This window comes from Taeniopygia guttata, chromosome 27, assembly GCF_048771995.1.
Source record: "Taeniopygia guttata chromosome 27, bTaeGut7.mat, whole genome shotgun sequence".
In the NCBI taxonomy this organism is placed as follows: Eukaryota; Metazoa; Chordata; class Aves; order Passeriformes; family Estrildidae; genus Taeniopygia; species Taeniopygia guttata.
In genome coordinates, this window is record NC_133052.1 from 3849400 (window position 1) to 3869223 (window position 19824).

Consider the following 19824-nt stretch of genomic DNA (forward strand, 5'->3'; position numbering starts at 1 on the left):
GTCCCGGGAGCACCGGGAGCACCGGGGGCACCGGGAGCACCGGGAGCACCGGGAGCACCGGGAGCAACAGAACCACCGCGAGCACCGGGAGCACCGGGAGCACCGGAGGCACCGGGAGCACCGGGAACACCGAGGGTCCCCGTCATGATCTGCGGCAGGAGGGCGCGTCCCGCCGCCGAGCAGCTCCGTGCCCCGGCTGAAGGCACCGGGGGCTCCCGCCGGCCCGGGAGAGCCCTGAAGAAAATGGGTGAGTTCGGGGGAACCGGGCAGAAACTCCGGGCTGGGCGCCCGGGAGGGGTCCCCAGGGCCACCCCAAAATAGGCGACAGCGGGGTCGGGTTTGGCCACATCACAGGTGACAGGAGCTCCCTTGCTCAGGGCATTTACTGTCCCCAAGGCTCAGGTCCCATTCCCTGGGACCCTTCCCAACGCCCTGCCTCAGTTTCCCCACACATGGCACGGTGGGCACACGGGGCTCACCCACCCAGGTGGGGGCAGTGGGTGCCCGGCAAGGTCAGGGTGGGTCCCTGGGAGTGGCAGGAAGGGCACAGCTGGCCTTGTGCCCCCAGCTTGGGACACGGGGCGTGTGCCTGGAGCTGCTGCAGCTCCGTGTGCCCGTGTGTCCCTGTGGCTGTGTGTCCTCGCACCCATCTGTCCCTGCACCTCTATATCCACACATCCATGTGCCCATCCCTGTGCCCATGGATCTGACATTCCATGTGCCCATATATCCCTGTGCCCATGGATCTGACATTCCATGTGCCCATGGATCTGACATTCCATGTGCCCATGGATCTGACATTCCATGTGCCCATCCCTGTGCCCATGGATCTGACATTCCTTGTGCCCATATATCCCTGTGCCCATGGATCTGACATTCCATGTGCCCATACATCCCTGTGCCCATGGATCTGACATTCCATGTGCCCATGGACCTGTATCCATGTGCCCATCCCTGTGCCCATGGATCTGACATTCCATGTGCCCATCCCTGTGCCCATGGATCTGACATTCCCTGTGCCCATGGACCTGTATCCATGTGCCCATGGATCTGACATTCCCTGTGCCCATGGACCTGTATCCATGTGCCCATGGATCTGACATTCCCTGTGCCCATGGACCTGTATCCATGTGCCCATGGATCTGACATTCCCTGTGCCCATGGATCTGTATCCATGTGCCCATACATCCCTGTGCCCATGGATCTGACATTCCATGTGCCCATGGATCTGACATTCCATGTGCCCATCCATCCCTGTGCCCATGGATCTGACATTCCATGTGCCCATGGACCTGTATCCATGTGCCCATACATCCCTGTGCCCATGGACCTGTATCCACGTGTTCCTACATCCCTGCAGCCCCATGCTTGTGCAGCCATGTCCCCATGAACATGCAGGAGGTGCTGGTGGCTGCACCCCGAGGCCACGGTGGCTCAGGATGTCCCCAGAGCCCCCAAACCACCCTTTCCCAGCCCAGGAGTGGAGTCTCCATGCAGAGCAGGACGTGGCCACTGGAGATCTTAGGAATGGCTGCCAAAACAAGAAAGGGAGGAAATAACCACTCCGTGACCAGATGGAAAAATCCCGGCTGAGGCGTGGGCCCGCGAGTCCCCCGGGTCCAGCCTGTCATTGTTGCAGCCTGAGCTCTGCTGCTGGCACCGTCCTGGCACTCTCCATGCAGGATTTGGGCAGCTTTGCTGGGATTTAGCAGCTGAGCTGTGTCACTGCTGTGCCCTGTCCCCCTGAACAGCCACACTGTGCTCCAAAGGGGCCCAGGGCAGTGGCTTGTCCTGTCTGTCCTCTCCTGCCTGTCCTGTGCCATTCCAACCCATCCCTGTCCTATTCCAACCCATTCCTGTGCCATTCCAAACCATCCCTGTCCCATTCCAACCCATTCCCGTCCCATTCCAACCCATTCTGTCCCATTCCAACCCATTCCTGTGCCATTCCAACCCATTCCTGTGCCATTCCAACCCATTCCTGTCCCATTCCAACCCATTCCTGTCCTATTCCAACCCATTCCTGTCCCATTCCAACCCATTCCTGTGCCATTCCAACCCATCCCTGTCCTATTCCAACCCATTCCTGTTCCATTCCAACCCATTCCTGTCCCATTCCAACCCATTCTTGTCCTATTCCAACCCATTCTTGTCCCATTCCAACCCATTCCTGTCCTATTCCAACCCATTCCTGTGCCATTCCAACCCATTCCTGTCCTATTCCAACCCATTCCTGTCCTATTCCAACCCATTCCTGTGCCATTCCAACCCATTCTTGTCCTATTCCAACCCATTCCTGTCCTATTCCAACCCATTCCTGTCCTATTCCAAACCATCCCTGTGCCATTCCAACCCATTTGTGTCTCATTCCAACCCATTCCTGTCCCATCCCATTCCTGTCCTATTCCAACCCATTCCTGTCCCATTCCAACCCATTCCTGTCCTATTCCAACCCATTCCAACCCATTCCTGTCCCATTCCAACCCATTCCTGTCCCATTCCAACCCATTCTTGTCCTATTCCAACCCATTCTGTCCCATTCCAACCCATCCCTGTCCCATTCCAAACCATTCCTGTGCCATTCCAAACCATTCCTGTCCCATTCCAACCCATTCCTGTCCTATTCCAACCCATCCCATTCCAACCCATTCCTGTGCCATTCCAACCCATCCCTGTCCTATTCCAACCCATTCCTGTCCTATTCCAACCCATTCCTGTCCTATTCCAACCCATTCCAACCCATTCCTGTCCCATCCCATTCCTGTCCCATTCCAACCCATTCCTGTGCCATTCCAACCCATTCCTGTGCCATTCCAACCCATTCCTGTCCCATTCCAACCCATTCCTGTCCCATTCCAACCCATTCCTGTCCTATTCCAACCCATTCCTGTGCCATTCCAACCCATTCCTATCCCATTCCAACCCATTCCTGTGCCATTCCAACCCATTCCTGTGCCATTCCAACCCATTCCTGTCCCATTCCAACCCATTCCTGTCCCATTCCAACCCATCCCTGTGCCATTCCAACCCATTCCTGCCCCATTCCACCCCATTCCTGTCCCATTCCAACCCATTCCTGTCCTATTCCAACCGTGCCATTCCAACCCATTCCTGTCCCATTCCAACCCATTCCTGTCCCATTCCAACCCATTCCTGTCCTATTCCAACCCATTCCAACCCATTCCTGTCCTATTCCAACCCATTCCCGTCCCATTCCAACCCATTCCTGTCCTATTCCAACCCATTCCTGTGCCATTCCAACCCATTCCTGTCCTATTCCAACCCATTCCTGTCCCATTCCAACCCATTCCTGTGCCATTCCAACCCATTCCTGTCCTATTCCAACCCATTCCTGTCCTATTCCAACCCATTCCTGTGCCATTCCAACCCATTCCTGTCCCATTCCAACTCATTCCTGTCCCATTCCAACCCATTCCTGTGCCATTCCAACCCATTCCTGTGCCATTCCAACCCATTCCTGTCCCATTCCAACCCATTCCTGTGCCATTCCAACCCATTCCTGTCCCATTCCAACCCATTCCTGTCCCATTCCTGTGCCATTCGAATCCATTCCTGTCCCATTCCTGTCCCATTCCAACCCATTCCTGTCCCATTCCAACCCATTCCTGTGCCACTCCAACCCATTCCCATTCCAACCCATTCCTGTCCCATTCCAACCCATTCCTGTCCTATTCCAACCCATTCCTGTCCTATTCCAACCCATTCCTGTCCTATTCCAACCCATCCCCCCCAGCCCGTGCCCCCAGTACACCCTTCGAGCCCCCAGTGCCCCCAGTGCCCCCCGAGCCCCCCGAGCCCCCCGAGCCCCGGTAGCCCAGGGCTGTCCCCGCAGGGCTGACGGAGGATGAGGATGTCCAGCAGATGCTGCAGGGGTCCCTGCTCTGGAAGGTGAAGGCCCGGGGGGGCTCCAGGGCGCGGCTGTTCCGCCTGCAGGAGGACGGGGTCACCGTCTGCTTCGAGGGACGCTTCGGGCACGCCCGCTCCCCCCGGAGCTGTGAGTGCTGCAGTGCCCCAGACCCACCCCTGGGCCCCCACCAAGGACCCAGACCCCAACCCAGACCCCCACCTGGAATCCAGACCCTCTCCCAGGATCTGGACCCCCACCCAGGACCCAGATCCATTCCCAGCAGCCAGAAGCCCACCTGGATCCTGACCACATCCCTGTTCCCAGACCCCCACCCAAGACCTGGATCCCCACTCAGACCCCAGACCCCACCCGAGTTCCAGACCCCAACCCAGGACCCAGATCCCCCAGTGAGAGCCAGGACAAATCCTGGGACATGGAATTCCACAATCCTGACCCTACCCAGATGGTCGGGTCTGGATTGTCACCCAGATGCCCCCTGGGACCCAGATCCCTGCTGGATCCCCACCTGTGACTGGACCCTGACCCCCAGTCAGGACCCAGACTCCCACCCAGCACTGACCCCAAGCCTGGGGTCCGGACCCTCACCTGAGCAGAACAAGGACCCCCACCCCATACCTGAACTCCAGCTCCCAGAGCCTTCCCACCTTTCCCAGTGCCTCCCAGTACACCCCGTGCGGAGCTGTGAGAGCCCCCCCACCCTTCCCCATCCCCCTGGGGTCAGCACAAGGTCCCGTCTCCATCCTGGCCAGACTCTGTCCCCCTCCCTGGCTCTTCCCACCCTCATCTGGGATGGGTGCCAGCTCATGGGTGGCAGCTCCATCCCCTGGCAGCGGCCGTGGGGCCGAGTGGGGCAGCCTGGCGGGATCCTTGGGGTGCTGCCCCACCGAGGGACCCGTGCACGGTCCCAGCCATGGTGTCCCCGCAGTCTCGGTGACACAGATCGAGGGGCTGCGCCAGGGCCGGCAGTCGGAGGGGCTGCGCCAGCACGGAGCCGCCTTCCCCGAGCGCCACTGCTTCAGCCTGGCCTTCAAGGGCCACCACAAGAACCTGGACCTGGCCGCCCGCGCCGAGGAGGACGCCCGGCACTGGGTGCAGGGCCTCACCAAGCTGATGGGGCGGCTGCAGGCCATGAGCCAGATGGAGAAGCTGGACCAGTATCCTTTGAGGGAGATCTGGGGACACGGTGGGGACGGCTGCGGGTGACGCCAGGAGGTTTCCTTACCCCGCTGCAGCTGGATCCATGGGGTCCTGCAGCGAGCTGACAGCAACAAGGACAACAAGATGTCCTTCCGGGAGGTGAAGAGCATGCTGAGGATGCTCAACATCGACATGGACGATGTCTATGCCTCCAAGCTCTTCAAGGTACCCATGGTGTGCTGCAGGACCTGCTGTCAGACTCCTCACACCAAGGCCACCAAAGGCTGGGTCCCACCAGAAGCACATGGTGGAGAGGAGTGAGGTGGGCTGAGCTGTCCCAGCCGCTGTTCCATGTGTCCCCAAGGTGGGACATTGCTCCCCCATGGACAGCTGTTCCTCTGGACATCCCTTTCCACCTAGGGAAACTGAGGCACGGAGCTCTGCTCTGCTCCATCCCAAGGGAACAGAGGGGACTGAGCCCCCCAAACTGGTCCCACACACACTGCCAGCCCCAGGGGACAGGCAGGGCGAGGCAGGGGACATCCCTGAGGCCGGGTTGTCCCCGCAGGAGTGTGACCACTCAGGCAACGAGCGGCTGGAGGGGCGGGAGCTGGAGGAGTTCTGCCGGCGGCTGCTGCGGCGGCCGGAGCTGGAGGAGCTGTTCGGGCGCTACTCGGGCGAGGACCGGGTCCTGTCGGCCGAGGAGCTGCAGGATTTCCTGAGGGATCAGGGCGAGGAGAGCAGCCTGCACCAGGCCCGCGCCATCATCCGCACCTACGAGCTCAACGAGAAGGGTAAGTGAGGCTGTGGCATCGTGGGGTGGGCACCGGAGCTCGTGGATGTAGGAACGGGGTCTGATCGGTGGCATCGTCCCCACCAAACCAATATGGGGTCCTCCAAGGCTTCTATTACTGTCCTGATGATTTATTAAAAAATATGGATATTGATCTAGTGCCAATATCCAACTGTGACGGGCAAAAACTCTCTAGCAGTTTAAAGTTAGAAAGTGATTTATTAAAAAAATATGGATATTGATCTAGTGCCAATATCCAACTGTGACGGGCAAAAACTCTCTAACAGTTTAAAGTTACAAAGTGTGTGTTTATTGTGTGTGGGATAGCTCCCAAATCCACACTGCCCCTTCCAGGTGATTACAGAGTCTTTTTATCCATACAAGTATTGAATATACAAAATACAAATACATATTCATCATTTTGGTACATCCCATTCCCCGCTTCATATGCTAATCACTCCAAAATCCATTAAGCATGCGTGGTTTGTCCCTTTAAATGGGTCGGTGTCCCTTTCATAGGGAGGGGTCCCAAAATGAGGAAGTCAATGAAGTCTTCCTCGTTCTGACCTTTCTACCTTTTCAATGCAAATATGACAAATGAACTCTTGGTAGAACTCCTATTCCTTGTCTTCAATTGGTTTCAGAACAGAGGAGGCCCACAATTGTCTTATGTTCCTAAAAGCAATTTGTCAGTTTGTGTATTCTTCATTATAAACCCAGCTAACTAAACATTGTGCTGACAAGCAATTAATTATTAGTTAACTACTAACTCCTAACTTCATCAAGGCCTACTCATTTATTATTCTTATTTTAATTAACTCTAGTAAGGCTTATTTCTAACTAAAATCTTAGCTCCTCTAAAATCTCTAAATTCCTCAAAGTTTACGTTTCACTCATGCCCATTCCCAGTGTTTGCCATCCAAACATGGCCTGGCTGGCACCTGGTGGATGTGACAGGGATGTGAAGGTGGGGATGGGCAGCAGGGGGACTTCCACGTCTCACGGGTGGTGTGATGCCAGCTCTGGTATCAATGTGCCACTGCTGAGGGACTTCCTCAGGTCCCACCATGGCAGGTCCAGGCTGAGCACAGCACTAGGAGGACAGGGGACATCACGGTGGGGATGAAGGACCTCCATGTCACAGTAGTCCCCTTAAGGCAGATGTGGCACTAGGAGGATGGAGGACATCAGATGGGAGATGGGAGTAGAAAGGGGACCTCCCCTGAGTGCCCCAGTGCCAGGTCTGGGGTGACATGGCACTGGGAGGACAGAGCGCATCAGGGTGGGGACGGGGAACCTCCACATTTCATGGGTGTCACCGTGCCACCAGCAGGATGAGTGACATCAGGGTGGAGATGGGACACTCGAGGGAACTTACACATCCCCTGGGTGCCACAGTGCCATGTCAGGGATGAACGTGGCAGTGCTGTGGGGGAAGTTCTCAGGGTGCCACCCCCTGTGACACCTCTCTGCCCCCGTGTCCCGCAGCCAAGCGGCAGGACCTGATGATGCTGGACGGCTTCACCATGTACCTGCTCTCGGCCGCCGGTGACATCCTCAACCAGGAGCACACCGAGGTGCACCAGGACATGAGCCAGCCCCTGAGCCACTACTTCATCTCCTCCTCCCACAACACCTACCTGACCCGCCACCAGCTCGGCGGCAGCAGCAGCACCGAGGCCTATGTCCGGTGCGTGTCCCCACTGTGGTGCCACAGAGGGCCCCGGGGTGACAGGGACTGAGCTGGTGCCATGTGGTGGCAGGGCGCTGCGGGCAGGGTGCCGCTGTGTGGAGCTGGACTGCTGGGAGGGCTCGGACGGGGAGCCTGTGGTGTACCACGGCCACACGCTCACCTCCAAAATCCTCTTCCGCGACGTCATCGAGAGCATCCGCGACTCTGCCTTCGAGGTGAGAGCGGCTGGCAGCCCTGGGGTGCCCCGTGCTGGGTGTGGGGTGCCCCGTGCCAGGTGTGGGGTGCCCGGTGCTGAGGGCTGCATGTCCCCACGCCCAGAAATCCCCCTACCCCGTCATCCTGTCCCTGGAGAACCACTGCGGGCTGGAGCAGCAGGCCACCATGGCCCGGCACATGAAGGCCATCCTGGGGGACAGGCTGCTGACACAGCCCCTGCAGGGGCAGGACCCCCAGCATCTCCCCTCACCAGAGGTAAGGCCACCTGTGTGCCCACTGCAGTGTCCCCGTGTCCCCTCCAAACCCTGAGCTCGGATCTGCCTTCTGTAGCAGCTGAAGGAAAAGATCCTGGTGAAGGGCAAGAAGCTGCCAGAGCTGTGGCAGGAGTCACAGGGTGTCACCTCCCTGCTGGACCCCGAAGAGGAGGAAGAGGAGGAGGAGGAAGAAGAGGAGGAGAAGGTGCAGGAGAGAAGCCCCCGGAAGGTAAGAGACTTCCCCAGGGATGTGGTTTCAGAGGACCACGGCATCCCTGTGGTCCTGATGGATCAGAGCATCCTGGTGGTGCCAGGGGACCATGGCATCCTGGCACTGCCACCTCTGCCACGGCCTCTGCAGCGCTGCTCTCTCCTCTTTCAGTCGCTGCAGTCGCTGCAGGAGATCAAACCTCTGCAGGTGGGTGATGGGCTGGAGCTGGGGGGGCAGTGGGTGGCTGTCACTACCTGGAAGAGGGGACAGAGCTTGGGGACCCCTCAACTGTGCCTCCCTCTTCCTGTTGGGCTGGGTGACCCGTGTCTGGGGTTTCCAACACTGATTTCTTGGCACCTCGAGTTCTCCATCGTGTTGGGCTTTCATCGCATCCAGAGTGACCCGTTGGGGTCAGCATCACATTGGGGTCTCTGTCACCTCAAGAATTCCATCATCTCAGGGTGCCCATCACCTCAGGTTCTGCAGCACTTTGGGGTCTCCATCACTTCCAGTTCTCAACCTGCTTGGGCTCCCCATCAGCCCCTGGTCCATCATTCCATTGCCTCAGGTCCTGCACCACCTTGGGGTCTCCATGGCCTTGGGGGTCTCAGCACTCTGCACTAGTGGGTGGGAGGTCTGCAGACCCTCGGACTGGCAGGTGGCCACCAGGGCCAGGTTTTCCCTGATGCCACGTGGCTCCTGCAGGCCAAGGACGCGTCGCAGGTGTCCCCAGAGCTGTCGGCACTGGTGGTGTACTGCCAGGCTGTCCCCTTCCCCGGGCTGGCCCGGGCCCTGCGCCACCCCCAGCCCTGCCAGGTGTCCTCCTTCAGCGAGAGGAAGGCACGGAAGCTCATCAAGGAGGCAGGTGAGGGCCACCAGACAGGGACAGGGATGGGGACGGGGTGGGTCTGTACTCCTGAGTGGTGGGCTCTGTCTCTAGGGCGGCCCCAGGAGCAGCCAGGCTCAGCTGGCCTCGCCCAGCCTGCCCTGGACAGGGGACACTGGGGTCTGGTGGCAGGGCCTGCCTGGGCCAAAGGCCAGGGTTGGGGTCACACGAGCAGGATCAGGGTCTGGGATCAGGATTTAGGATGTGGCATTTGCATCCAGCGCCTGGGGCTGGGAATAAGGTCTGGGTCAGAGTCCAGGCACTGAGGTCTGGGGGTCAGGGGCAGAATTTGAGGTTAAGGTCTGAGTCAGTGTTCAGGGTCTGGGGGTCAGGGGCAGAATTTGAGGTTAAGGTCTGAGTCAGTGTTCAGGGTCTGGGCTCCAGGCTCAGTGTGTGGGGCCAGAGTCAGTGTCTGGAGTCAAGGATTGGGATCTGGTCAGGGCATAGGCTTGGGGGTCTTGCTTTGGAGTCTGAGGTCCAGGGATCAGGGTCAAGATGTGGGGTCAGGCTCTGAGTTCCACGGTCAAGCTCTGGGGTCTAAAGTCAAAGCGTGGGGGCGATATCAGGATCAAGGGTCAGAGGTCGGGGTCAGGGTGCAAGGTCCAGGTCCAGGTTTGGGGTCTGACCCCCAGGGTCTGGGTTGAAGGTCCCATGCTCCCTCTGTTGGGCCCCCAGCAGCACTGGGGGGTGCAGCTGAGCCGTGTCCCCCCCAGGCCCAGCGCTGATCCGCTACAACACCCGCCAGCTCAGCCGCGTGTACCCGCTGGGGCTCAAGATGAACTCCGCCAACTACAACCCCCAGGAGATGTGGAACGCCGGCTGCCAGCTGGGTGAGACCCCCGACCTGGCAGCCCCCCCTGGCGCTGTCACCCCCCTGACAGCCCGTCCCGCTGTCCCCACAGTGGCCCTCAACTTCCAGACGCCGGGCTACGAGATGGACCTGAACGCCGGGCGCTTCCTGCCCAACGGCCGCTGCGGTTACGTGCTGAAGCCCCTCTGCCTGCGCAGCCCCCCAGGGGAGGGGTCCCAGCGCCTGGCTCTGCACATCAGGGTGAGGACACCCCCCGAGCTGCCACCCATGTCCCTCCTGGGTCACACCCGTGACATTCTAATACCTGGCCAGGCGCCACCTGCGTCTTTGCCCAGGTGACACCAACGCTGTCCCCAAATCCAGCTGGTACCAGCCACCTCCTTCCTCCCCACTCTGTCCTCAGTCCCAGCCAAGTGCCACCCACATCCCTTCTCCTGAGGACCCAGCCACATGTCCCTCATGTTCCTTCTCCTGCGTGGTACCAACCACCTCCCTCCTCTTCACCCATCCCGCTCCTGGCTGGTGCCATCTTCTCCCTTCTCTGTCCCTAGCCATGTGCCACCGATGTCCCTTCTCCTGGATGGCACCAGCCACCTCCCTCCTCATCCCTCAACACTCCTCACTGTGCCATGCATGACGCTTTTCTTGGGTGACACCAACCCTGTCCCCAAATCCAGCTGGTGTCAGCCACTGAGTGGCATCAGCACCTCCCTGCGTTCACCATGTCCCCACCAGCCAATGCCACCATGTCCCTTCTCCTGGGGACACCCCACACCCACACCGGGCCCCTCGTGGTGCTGTGCCACAGGTGATCACAGCCCAGCAGCTGCCCAAGCTCAACAGGGACAAGGGCAGCTCCATCGTGGATCCCTTCGTGCGTGTGGAGATCCACGGGGTCCCGGCAGATTGTGCCAAGCAGCAAACCCACCACAAGCTCAACAACGGTGAGAACCCCTGGGGACACCCTGGGCACCGTGGGGACACATCCCATCACCTGTCACCTCTCACAGCCCTGTCACTGCCCAAATCCCAGGAATGCCCAAGGACTGCTGGTCCCTTGGAGCACCCTGCAGACACCCCAGGGAACCCCAGGGGTGCTCCAGGACACTCAGGGTCCCTCAGGACACCTGGTCCCCAGGAACACCCCAGGGCACCCTAATGCCAGGGGCACCCTAATGCCCGTGAGGGACAGCCCAGCACTCACTGCCAGTGAACCAGCAGCCAGGACACCTCAGCAGCCAGGACACCCCAGCACCCAGGACACCCCAGTGTCCAGGACACCACCCAGGACACCCCAGTGCCCAGGACACCCCAGCACCCAGGACACCCCAGCACCCAGGACACCCCAGTGCCCAGGACACCCCAATGCCCAGGACACCCCAGTCCCCTCCCCAGCACAGCCAGACCCTCACCAGTGGCAGAGCCCATCATGTCCCAGTTCTCCCAGTGCTGCTCCCTTACGGCCTCCAGTACTCCCAGCCCAAGCCCAGTGTGATGCCCATTCTCCCCAGTATGATTCCCATTCCCCCAGTATACCCCCATTCTCCCAGTATGGTCCAGCCCAGCTCCAGTGTAACCTCAATTCCCCCAGTATATCCCATCAGAGTCCCAGTATGATCCCATTCCTCCAATATATTCCACCACAGTCACTGTACAACCCCCATTCTCCCAGTATAGCCCAGTCCAATACCAGTATGGCCCCCTTTTCCCCAGTATACCCCATCACGGCCCCAGCATAACCCCCAGTCCCTCACTATGACCCCCATTCCCCAGTACACCCCACCACAGCCCCAGTATGACCCCCATTCCCCAGTACACCCCACTACAGCCCCAGTATGACCCCCATAGCCCAGTACACCCCACCACAGCCCCAGTATGACCCCCATTCCCCAGTACACCCCACCACAGCCCCAGTATGACCCCCATAGCCCAGTACACCCCACTGTGGCCCCAGTATGACCCCCATTCCCCAGTACACCCCACCACAGCCCCAGTATGACCCCCAGAGCAGCAGGGCAGCTCAGCCGGGGCAGGGGCAGTGCCGGGGGTCCCACGGGGTGGCCCTGGTGGCCGTGGTGGCCCCTGCCAGCCCCACGCCGGTGGTGCCACAGGTTTCAACCCGCGCTGGGAGGAGACGCTGCGGTTCCAGGTGCGGGTGCCCGAGCTGGCCCTGGTGCGCTTCGTGGTGGAGGACTACGACAGCACCTCCTGCAACGACTTCGTGGGGCAGTTCACGCTGCCCCTGCCCAGCATGCGCCAAGGTGGGTGCAGGTGCCACCCCGCTGCCCTCCGGGGATGGGGACAGCCCCTGGCACCCGCTGAGCCCCCGTGTGTCCCCAGGGTACCGCCACATCCACCTGCTCTCCAGGGACGGGGCATCCCTGTCCCCTGCCACGCTCTTCGTGCACGTTCGATGCAAGAGCCTCTGAGGGTCTGCAGGAGGGACCCCCGAGGTGCCCATGGGGGGGTGTCACATCTCCATATGGGGGACAACAGGCTCCTCCATGGGTGGGCGCCCTGCGTGGGGACAGCCCCAGGACAGCGCTCGCCTTCTGTGGCGACAGCAGGGCTGGAGCACCCAGAGGGGCAGTGGGGGTCCTCTCCCTGTCACCCAGTGCCACCCAGTCTGCTTGAGGGGACAGAGGTGCTGTGACAACCAGGATGGGATGATTGGGCCAACGACAGCCCAGCACAGCCCCACAGAGGCGACATGGGTGACAGCAACCACCAAATCTCATCAGTCTTGGCCACGCTTGATCCCAGCCCCTCTCTTGGGATGCAAGGATGGTGCCATCATCACACTACAGTCCCTGAGGGGACCCTGCCACCACACACTCCATTGTGCTCAGGTGGGGACACACTGCCGACCTCTGCTCTGGCACCAGTGACAGTCACAGATTTACAGCCCGGGATCAAGCCAGTCAAATAAAGGTTTTATTTTAACAGAGCCTGTCCCAGTGTCCCTGTCACCCTCTGGGGCCCGCTGTGGGTGGATCAGGGCTGAGCCCACTCCCAAATCAGCAGTGCCCTGGGGAGCTGCCAGGCACCCATGGAAGCTGGGGGAATTCATTGGAGCAGCCCTCAAACCTGCCATGGGGACAGGGGGAGGGTCCCCCACCCACACCCAGCCTCCCCTAGCTCGGGACAACAGGGACACAGGAGGGGACACAGAGGTACTTGCATAGGTGACACAGGACCCCAGGCAGGGGGATGTGATGGGCTCCTGGTCCCCACTGAGGCCCCACAGGTCCGGGCTGGGGCGGGCACAGGCGCTCAGTGTCCGTGCTGCCACGGGTGTGACAGGGACACGCGAGGACAGGGAGGGTGAGGGTGCATAGACGGGGTCTTGGCCTTGGTGTGCAGCTTTGGAAACCTTTGGCTGGGCGGGAGCATCTCGGAGCTCTGGGTTCAGGATGTGGCAGGAGCTGTCCGGGCACTCCTCGATGGGATGGAAGTTTTCCATGAAAACATTTCCTTTCTCTCGGATCCCACAGCACGAGGTGACACTGGGTGACACTGGGGGCTGGTGGTGGAGGCACCAGGGAGGCTGAGGCCCCCGGGGCGATGCCGATGGAGTATCCAGATTTCCGTGCTTCCAGAGAAAAGCAGCTGAGCAGAGAGGCTGGAGGTGTGGCAGTGGCAGTGGAGCATCCCCGGTGCCCACAGCCCCACGGGGGAGGCTGAGGGGAAGCAGCCCCAGGAGCCCGAGCGTCCAGCAGAAGGGTTGGAGTCTCCGTGGCTGGGCAGGAGGTGGGACAAGGCATCACTTGCACAAATAGCCCTTGGAAAGGAATCCTGACGTGCTTCCCTGTGTAACGGAGGGGGCAAAGAGCTGAGCAGGAGAGAGCCTGAAGGAGGGTTTGGCCAGCAGCCACATGTTGTCACAGCATCAACCTCAGTTGTCCCCACGGAGAAAAGTCCCAGTCCAGCAGCCCAGTGGTGACCTTCAGCAGCCGAATGTAACTCATGGCAGTTGGGAACAGGAAAGATTTAAAATATATATAATATATACTTTTATTATTCACCCGTGAAATCCATTATATGCCAATCATGATCTAGTTTCAGCAGTTACATTCCCTCCATCATGTCTTTAGGAGATGCAGTTAAATGGAACGAGGAGGCGCTGGCAGCAGCGGGGGCGGCTCCGGTGCCCCTCTCCCGGCGTGGGTCCGGCTTTGGCAGAAAGGATGAGGGCAGCACCTCCACAGACCCGGCTCCTCCACGCTCTCCTGGCAAGGGCTCCCTTACTGCAGCACCAATCCAACCTGGGAGCAATGGAAATCGGGGTCAGGACGTGGCCTCTGCTCCGCTGCAGCCACGTCAGGACGCACTGGGAGGGCTCGGTGCTGTCTGTGTCGGTCTCCCCGCTGGTTTTGGGGTATTTGGGAGCAGCAAGCCCTGGGTTTGGGGCTGAATGGGCACACGGGCCCTGCCCAGCTCTGATCTGGGGAGGTGACCAATGTTTGGGGTGTGACAAGCCCCACCAGGATACGAGACAGCCTCGATTCATGAGCCAAGGATGTTTCCCAGCTCGTGATGAGTAGAGAGGGATGGAACACCTCTGCTACAAGCTGGAGATGGCTGCAGGGAGGCCTCAGAGCCCCTTCCAGGGCCAAAAGGGCCACCAAGAGGGACTTTGGACGAGGGCCTGGAGTGACAGGACAAGGGGGAATGGCTTCCTGCTGCCAGAGGGCAGGGGTAGATACGATATTGGGAAGGAATTCATCCTTGTGAGGCTGGGGCTCTAGCACAGGGTGCCCAGAGCAGCTGTGGCTGCCCCTGGATCCCTGGCAGTGCCCAAGGCCAGGCTGGATGGGGCTTGGAGCAGCCTGGGACAGTGGAAGGTGTCCCTGCCATGGCAGGGGTGGAACAAGGTGCTCATAAGGTCCCTTCCAACTCAAATAATTTCATGATTCTGTGACATGGGAGAAGCTGCTTCCCAAGAGCCTGGTCCCTGGACATGTCTCTGCAGGCAGCTGGCACTGCTGGGGACCCTCCAGGATGTGCTGCTGGCCTGTCATGTACCCTGACCCAGTGGACCCAGGGGCAGCCCCTCCACAGGAAACATTCCCAGCATCAGGCTCTCCCCTCTCCCAGCTCTCCCAGCAAAAGAAGGAATTGCTGACACCTCCTGGGAACCTCCTGGGGCTTCCTAGGAGGCTCAGCAGGCAAGTGAGACGGGTAGGGCACAGAGCTTGTGCTCAGAGACAGACCTGGCTTCACACCAGGGAACCAAAGCCCTGTGACTGCCATCAAGCTATTAATTAGCTGTCAGGGCATTAATTAGCTGTGATGTAGCTGGGCAGATTCTGGCTCTCAAGTACCATCCTCTGCAAGGTGGCTGTGGACTGGGCAGGTGCTGAACCACAGCTCTGGTGTGGAGGGACAGCTGCAACCAGAATGGCCCAGGCAGGCAGATGGGGCTGCAGCACAGCCCGTGGGGAACAGGCTGCTGGCCCTGGGGACAAATGACATCCTGGGACCCCCAGGAATAAAATTATCTTTGGAAGACGAGTGTGGAGGGGTTTTCCCCAGGGACACGCTCTGCAGACACGGGAGATGGCAGAGGGATTCGCCCATCACCCGGGTGACACTGCAGGGACACCAGTGACAGCACACCCCTGCCCCCAGGGCTGTGGGGACAAGGCCCCTCCTCACAGCACTGACCTTCTCTGGTGCCATGCTGGGACACTTCCAATTGTACAGGTAATACTGCAGGTTCCCATCCCCGATCCCAAACTTCAGCTTCTCCAGGAAGGTTTTGTTTTCCATGAGATCCAGTGCATTGAAGACGTCAAATCCTTTCTGCACAGGGAGACATGAAGCCATCAGTCCCTGCTTTTGTGCTGGGGAGTTTCTCCCACCTGTGAGCAGCCTGGCCCCGTTTCCTGCCTAGCTTTGAATCCAGAAAAGGAAAAGAGCTCACCCTTGGTGTCCTCATCCTCAATCCAACTACTACAGGACTGTTTGCTGTAGGACACGAGGAACCACCACAAGCTGGAAGGGTCAAGGTACCCCAGCATCCCTCTCCTGGGTGGCAGATCCTTTTGAATTTTGGTTTCTATAGCTCCTGGGAACAAGTCCTTCCCACAAACCCAAGGGTAGCCAGCCTGCAGTGAGCTGCCCAGTGAGTTTCCTGATGAGTTCCTGTGAGCTGCCCAGTGTCCCACAGTGCCAGCCCATCCCTGCATCCCTCACCTGTGGGAAATGGATTTGTAGACAATTCTCAAAGCCTGACAGAAGGCTCCCATAGTAGAACCCACAAGGGGTAATTTTAGATGATTGACTTTAAGGCATTTACAGCATGGGGTGGCAAAAGCTGATAGACAAGGTGTCGGAATCTGTGGGTACTGGTGATTCCGAGATTGTACTATATTTACAATAATGTGCCAATATCTATCATCTACGTTGAACAGTGTGTCCCCAGCCTAAACCAACAGAAAAATGCCAACATCACCAAGAACATGGAGGTAAGGAAGAAGAAGGAGGAAGAACAGGATTAGGCCCACTTTCCTCCATCTTAGAACTCCTGACCCCCATGTACAAAGTAAAACCCCCCTGTACAGGTACTAAAACCCCCCTGTACAATACTAAAAATTTTTCCCTCTAATTTGTGACTAATTTTACTATACCATCTAACTCTCTGTGACCGCTTGTTCCACCTTCAAAGTTGGTAATTCATTCCATGGTTCAAACTCAAGATCACAGCTGTTTTCTGCTGCTTGCCAGGGTCTAAAATGCTTTTGATCAAGGCCTGGAACCTCTGAAAATGTCTGAGGGACATTTTGAGTTCCGACAACAAGGAACACTCACAGTGCATTGTAATTAGGGAATAGTTGGCTTCTGATTGTGATGGCGTGAATTAGAACATCTCACCCTTCACATGAGACAGAAAATGGCATAAAAGCTTTTAAAACACCTCTCATCTGTGGGTCAGAAAAGGGCTTTGTGCAGCACTCACCGACTTGGCGAGGATGAGCGCGTCGCTCATGAGGTCGATGAGAGGCGTCTTGGTGTGGACGTTGTAGAAGGAATAAGCAGCTTTCAGGCTCTTGTGGGTCGGGTGGTTCATGATGGTGGAGGGCAGGGTGTAGAAGCTCAGGAAGTCTGTCACCTCCCCTGGGGCACTCTGGAAGTGACATCACGACAGCTCAGGAAGGAACAAAGCCTGGCCAGAGCCTTAGAGGGGCTCTCCCCGTTGCAGGGATGGCTGCAGGGAGACTCGAGGCACCATCCTCCAGCACATTCCCGTCCTGGAGGGGCATGGAGCTCCTCCCTCTGATCACTCCCACAGCTCCAGCAGAGGCAAAGGCCCAGGAAAACACCCCTCCCATCCTGCTCCTGCCCCTCACCTCTACCACGAAGGTGTCGATGATGTTCTCCTGAGGTACGAACCAGTGCTCCACCTCCTCTCTGCTCATCACGGGTGTCAGGTGGAACTGCTTCAGGTACTCAGTCAAGAGCTTGTGCACAGCAGGGATGTCCTTGTGCTCCATGGGCCGCAGGCCAGGAGTCTTGGGAGTCTGCAGAAAGTGGGACAAGTTGTGTCATTGCTTGCACAGAGGTTTTCATCACCCAAGGGCTCTCCAATGAGCAGCACAGAGACACTCTCTGCTTACATCAGCCCATTTTCAGCCCCCCAGCCCTGCGTGCCCAGCAAAGGATGGATGTGATCAGCTGTGACACCGATGGCAAAGATCAAAGAGAGCACAAGGGCCAGGTCAGGTCCCACTGGCAGTGCTCCTACCCACTAACAACACCAACTCTGCTTCCCTCAAGCCTCCTGTTCCCACTCACAGCAGGCACAGGCTGGGAGACGTGTCCCAGGCTCCACAAGACGTTATTCCCAGTTGGCCTCAATTACTAATTCAGGGCTGGGATGGCTCAGCAAGCCCAGATCTGCTCTGGGGCTGAGTTTCTGTGCAAAAACCAGTAGCTCCAGCCCAGCAACTGCTGCCTGTGTGGCTGTGGGAGGCAGGGGCTGGGAGCTGCCCAGCGTGAAAGCAGCACTTTCCACCCCAAAGGGGAAGCTCTGGCTGACAGAAAGGAGCCAACAAGGTCAGGGAAGGTGGTGGCAATTTTAATGCAGTTTGCTTCTTTCTCTTCCATCTCCAGCTGGGGAACTTCCCCAGCAGGACAACTGCAGTGCCAGAACTGATCAGTGTGACTGAAGAATGAGGGACTAACTCGATCCAAGGTCACACCGAGGCTGTGTTTGGACAGATGAAGCCTGTCACATCTGCCTGCTCGTTTTACCAGGACGACAGGCTATGACTCACCAGCAAACAAAAGCTCACAGGGTCCTCTGACTGCAAGAATTTGCCCTTAAAATGCAGGTAAGCAGGCAAAAATACATAAAGATTAAATAAAGCACAACTGTTTGACAGAGTCATTTACCACACGGATCAAACCCTGGGTCTCCAGGCAGAGGACTTGACCTCCACCTCGTCTGTGTCTCTCCCCTCGCCCAGCAAGGAGCCCCGAGCTCTGCTCCTGGCTGCACCCACCTCGGGCAGCCTGTACAGCTTGGTGGTCCGTTGCATAGTCATGTTCCTGCTCAGGTGGGAAAACTTGACCTCGATGAGCTTCCGAGGATTCAGGGAGCGGTGCCAATACCTGCAGAAACACACTGGCAGTGGGAAACTCGCTCTGGGGCAGCGGGGTGGCTGCAGGGGCAAGTGAGAACATCAGGCCAGCAGCTCCCCACAGAGAGAAACACGGTTCTGAATGCTTGTGCTGCCAAAGCCTCCTCTCCTGTGTTACATGAGCAGCTTTAGCAAAGCTTATTCACAGCGTGGGAGGAGAAACCTGGACTGGGATCACTCTCCCCTCTCCTGGGGAACCCCACACTGGCCACAGAGGGGACCATGGGAAGGGAAGGTCTGCAGACAGAAATCTTGGGAGAGCCACAAACACTCACCTGCAAGTCCCCACAGGCTTTGGCAGCACCACTCCCGCAGTGTAAACAGCCTGGAAGATTCCCTCCAGATGCACCCTCCGCGTGATCTCGCGGATCAGAACCGGGGCCACCCGTTTGGAGCGCAGCTTTTTGTGGACACACAGGAAGTTTATCTCCACCATCTTCTTCTCTCTTGGGGAAGAAACAATGCAGAGCATGAGCCTTGACTGTCCTGACCTGGGAGGATCAGACCAACGCCCTGGGCAATCTAACTCCAAGCCCCTTCAAGGGAATGAGGAGTCAACGCCTCAGGGATGGGGCAGGGGCTGGTTTTGGAGAGCCCTCCCTTAAGCTGTTACCCACGGATTCCCAAGCAAAATGGTCTGAATCTGTGAGGGGAGGGTCAGGTTGCATATTAGGCAAAGGTTCTTGCTCCAGAGGGTGGCTGGGCACTGCCCAGGGAATCTCCTGCCCAAGGAATGGTCACAGCCCCAGGGCTGCCAGAGCTCCAGGAGAGTTTGGACAATGCTCTCAGGCACAGGGCTGCCCTGTGCAGGGCTAGGATCTGGACTGGATGATCCTTGGAGGTCCCCTTCAGCTCAGGTTATTCTGTAATTCTACATCTCCATCTAGCCCTGAATGATTTCTGTAAGCCCATAACTTCTGTAAGTTAACCCACCTCGTTGAGGAAAGCAACCTCCACAGTGGTTAACTACAAGATGTCCCTGCCAACCCTTAAATATCCCCCACCCTCCCCTCCAAGCAGCAAAACACCTCCAAAGCTGAAGGGTGCAGGTCTGGCTGTGTGCTGGGGAAGACAATGGAGACAGACTCCCTGAGCACTCCCAAAGCCCCAGGTGTCAGCAAGGGCAGGAGGAGAAATGCAGCAGCACTCACGTGTCATAGATGTGGATGGTGGCAGGAATCGCGCTGATAAATCCCACCAGCTTCTTGCTGGAGACCACCCGGACCCCACAGTGCCACTGGGGCAGCCAGCCTGGAGGACGCAGTGCCCTGGGGAGGGGACACACCTCA

General features: G+C 58.4%; 2 protein-coding genes across 6 annotated transcripts in view; one reads left to right on the forward strand and one right to left on the reverse strand.

Moving 5' to 3' along the window:
* Positions 1-12837, forward strand: PLCD3 (phospholipase C delta 3). 5 transcript variants are annotated; one of them, XM_072919205.1, is made up of 16 exons: positions 4-247; positions 3854-4015; positions 4815-5043; positions 5122-5251; positions 5595-5820; positions 7308-7509; positions 7583-7727; positions 7831-7983; positions 8059-8211; positions 8365-8400; positions 8899-9058; positions 9793-9909; positions 9982-10130; positions 10699-10834; positions 12040-12151; positions 12231-12837. In XM_072919205.1, exons 1-16 carry the CDS (start codon positions 145-147, stop codon positions 12541-12543), a joined length of 2526 nt encoding a protein of 841 aa, XP_072775306.1. In that variant the 5' UTR covers positions 4-144; the 3' UTR covers positions 12544-12837. The 5 variants fall into 5 exon arrangements, with proteins under 5 accessions (XP_072775305.1, XP_072775304.1, XP_072775306.1 ...); XM_030256115.4 differs by having other exon boundaries at positions 7-247; positions 12002-12151; positions 12231-12470; XM_072919204.1 differs by having other exon boundaries at positions 1-247; positions 8062-8211; positions 9793-10130.
* NMT1 (N-myristoyltransferase 1) overlaps positions 12803-19824 on the reverse strand; it is a 15865-nt gene continuing 8843 nt past the window's right edge. Inside the window, exons 6-12 of the mRNA XM_030256119.4 lie at positions 19687-19803; positions 18811-18981; positions 18398-18506; positions 17243-17413; positions 16852-17019; positions 15558-15695; positions 12803-14155 (exon numbers count right to left, since the gene is read on the reverse strand). Coding sequence (XP_030111979.1) covers positions 14135-14155; positions 15558-15695; positions 16852-17019; positions 17243-17413; positions 18398-18506; positions 18811-18981; positions 19687-19803 — 895 coding nt within the window. The 3' untranslated portion in view covers positions 12803-14134. The remainder of the gene's footprint in view (positions 14156-15557; positions 15696-16851; positions 17020-17242; positions 17414-18397; positions 18507-18810; positions 18982-19686; positions 19804-19824) is intronic.

Coding starts and splice junctions, on each gene's coding strand:
- PLCD3 (XM_072919203.1), top strand. CDS start 145: ATGATCTGCGGCAGGAGGGCGCGTCCCGCCGCCGAGCAGCTCCGTGCC. Junction 7,728..7,830: donor TCCGCGACTCTGCCTTCGAG/GTGAGAGCGGCT, acceptor CCCCACGCCCAG/AAATCCCCCTACCCCGTCAT. Junction 10,835..12,039: donor CCACCACAAGCTCAACAACG/GTGAGAACCCCT, acceptor CTGCGGTTCCAG/GTGCGGGTGCCCGAGCTGGC.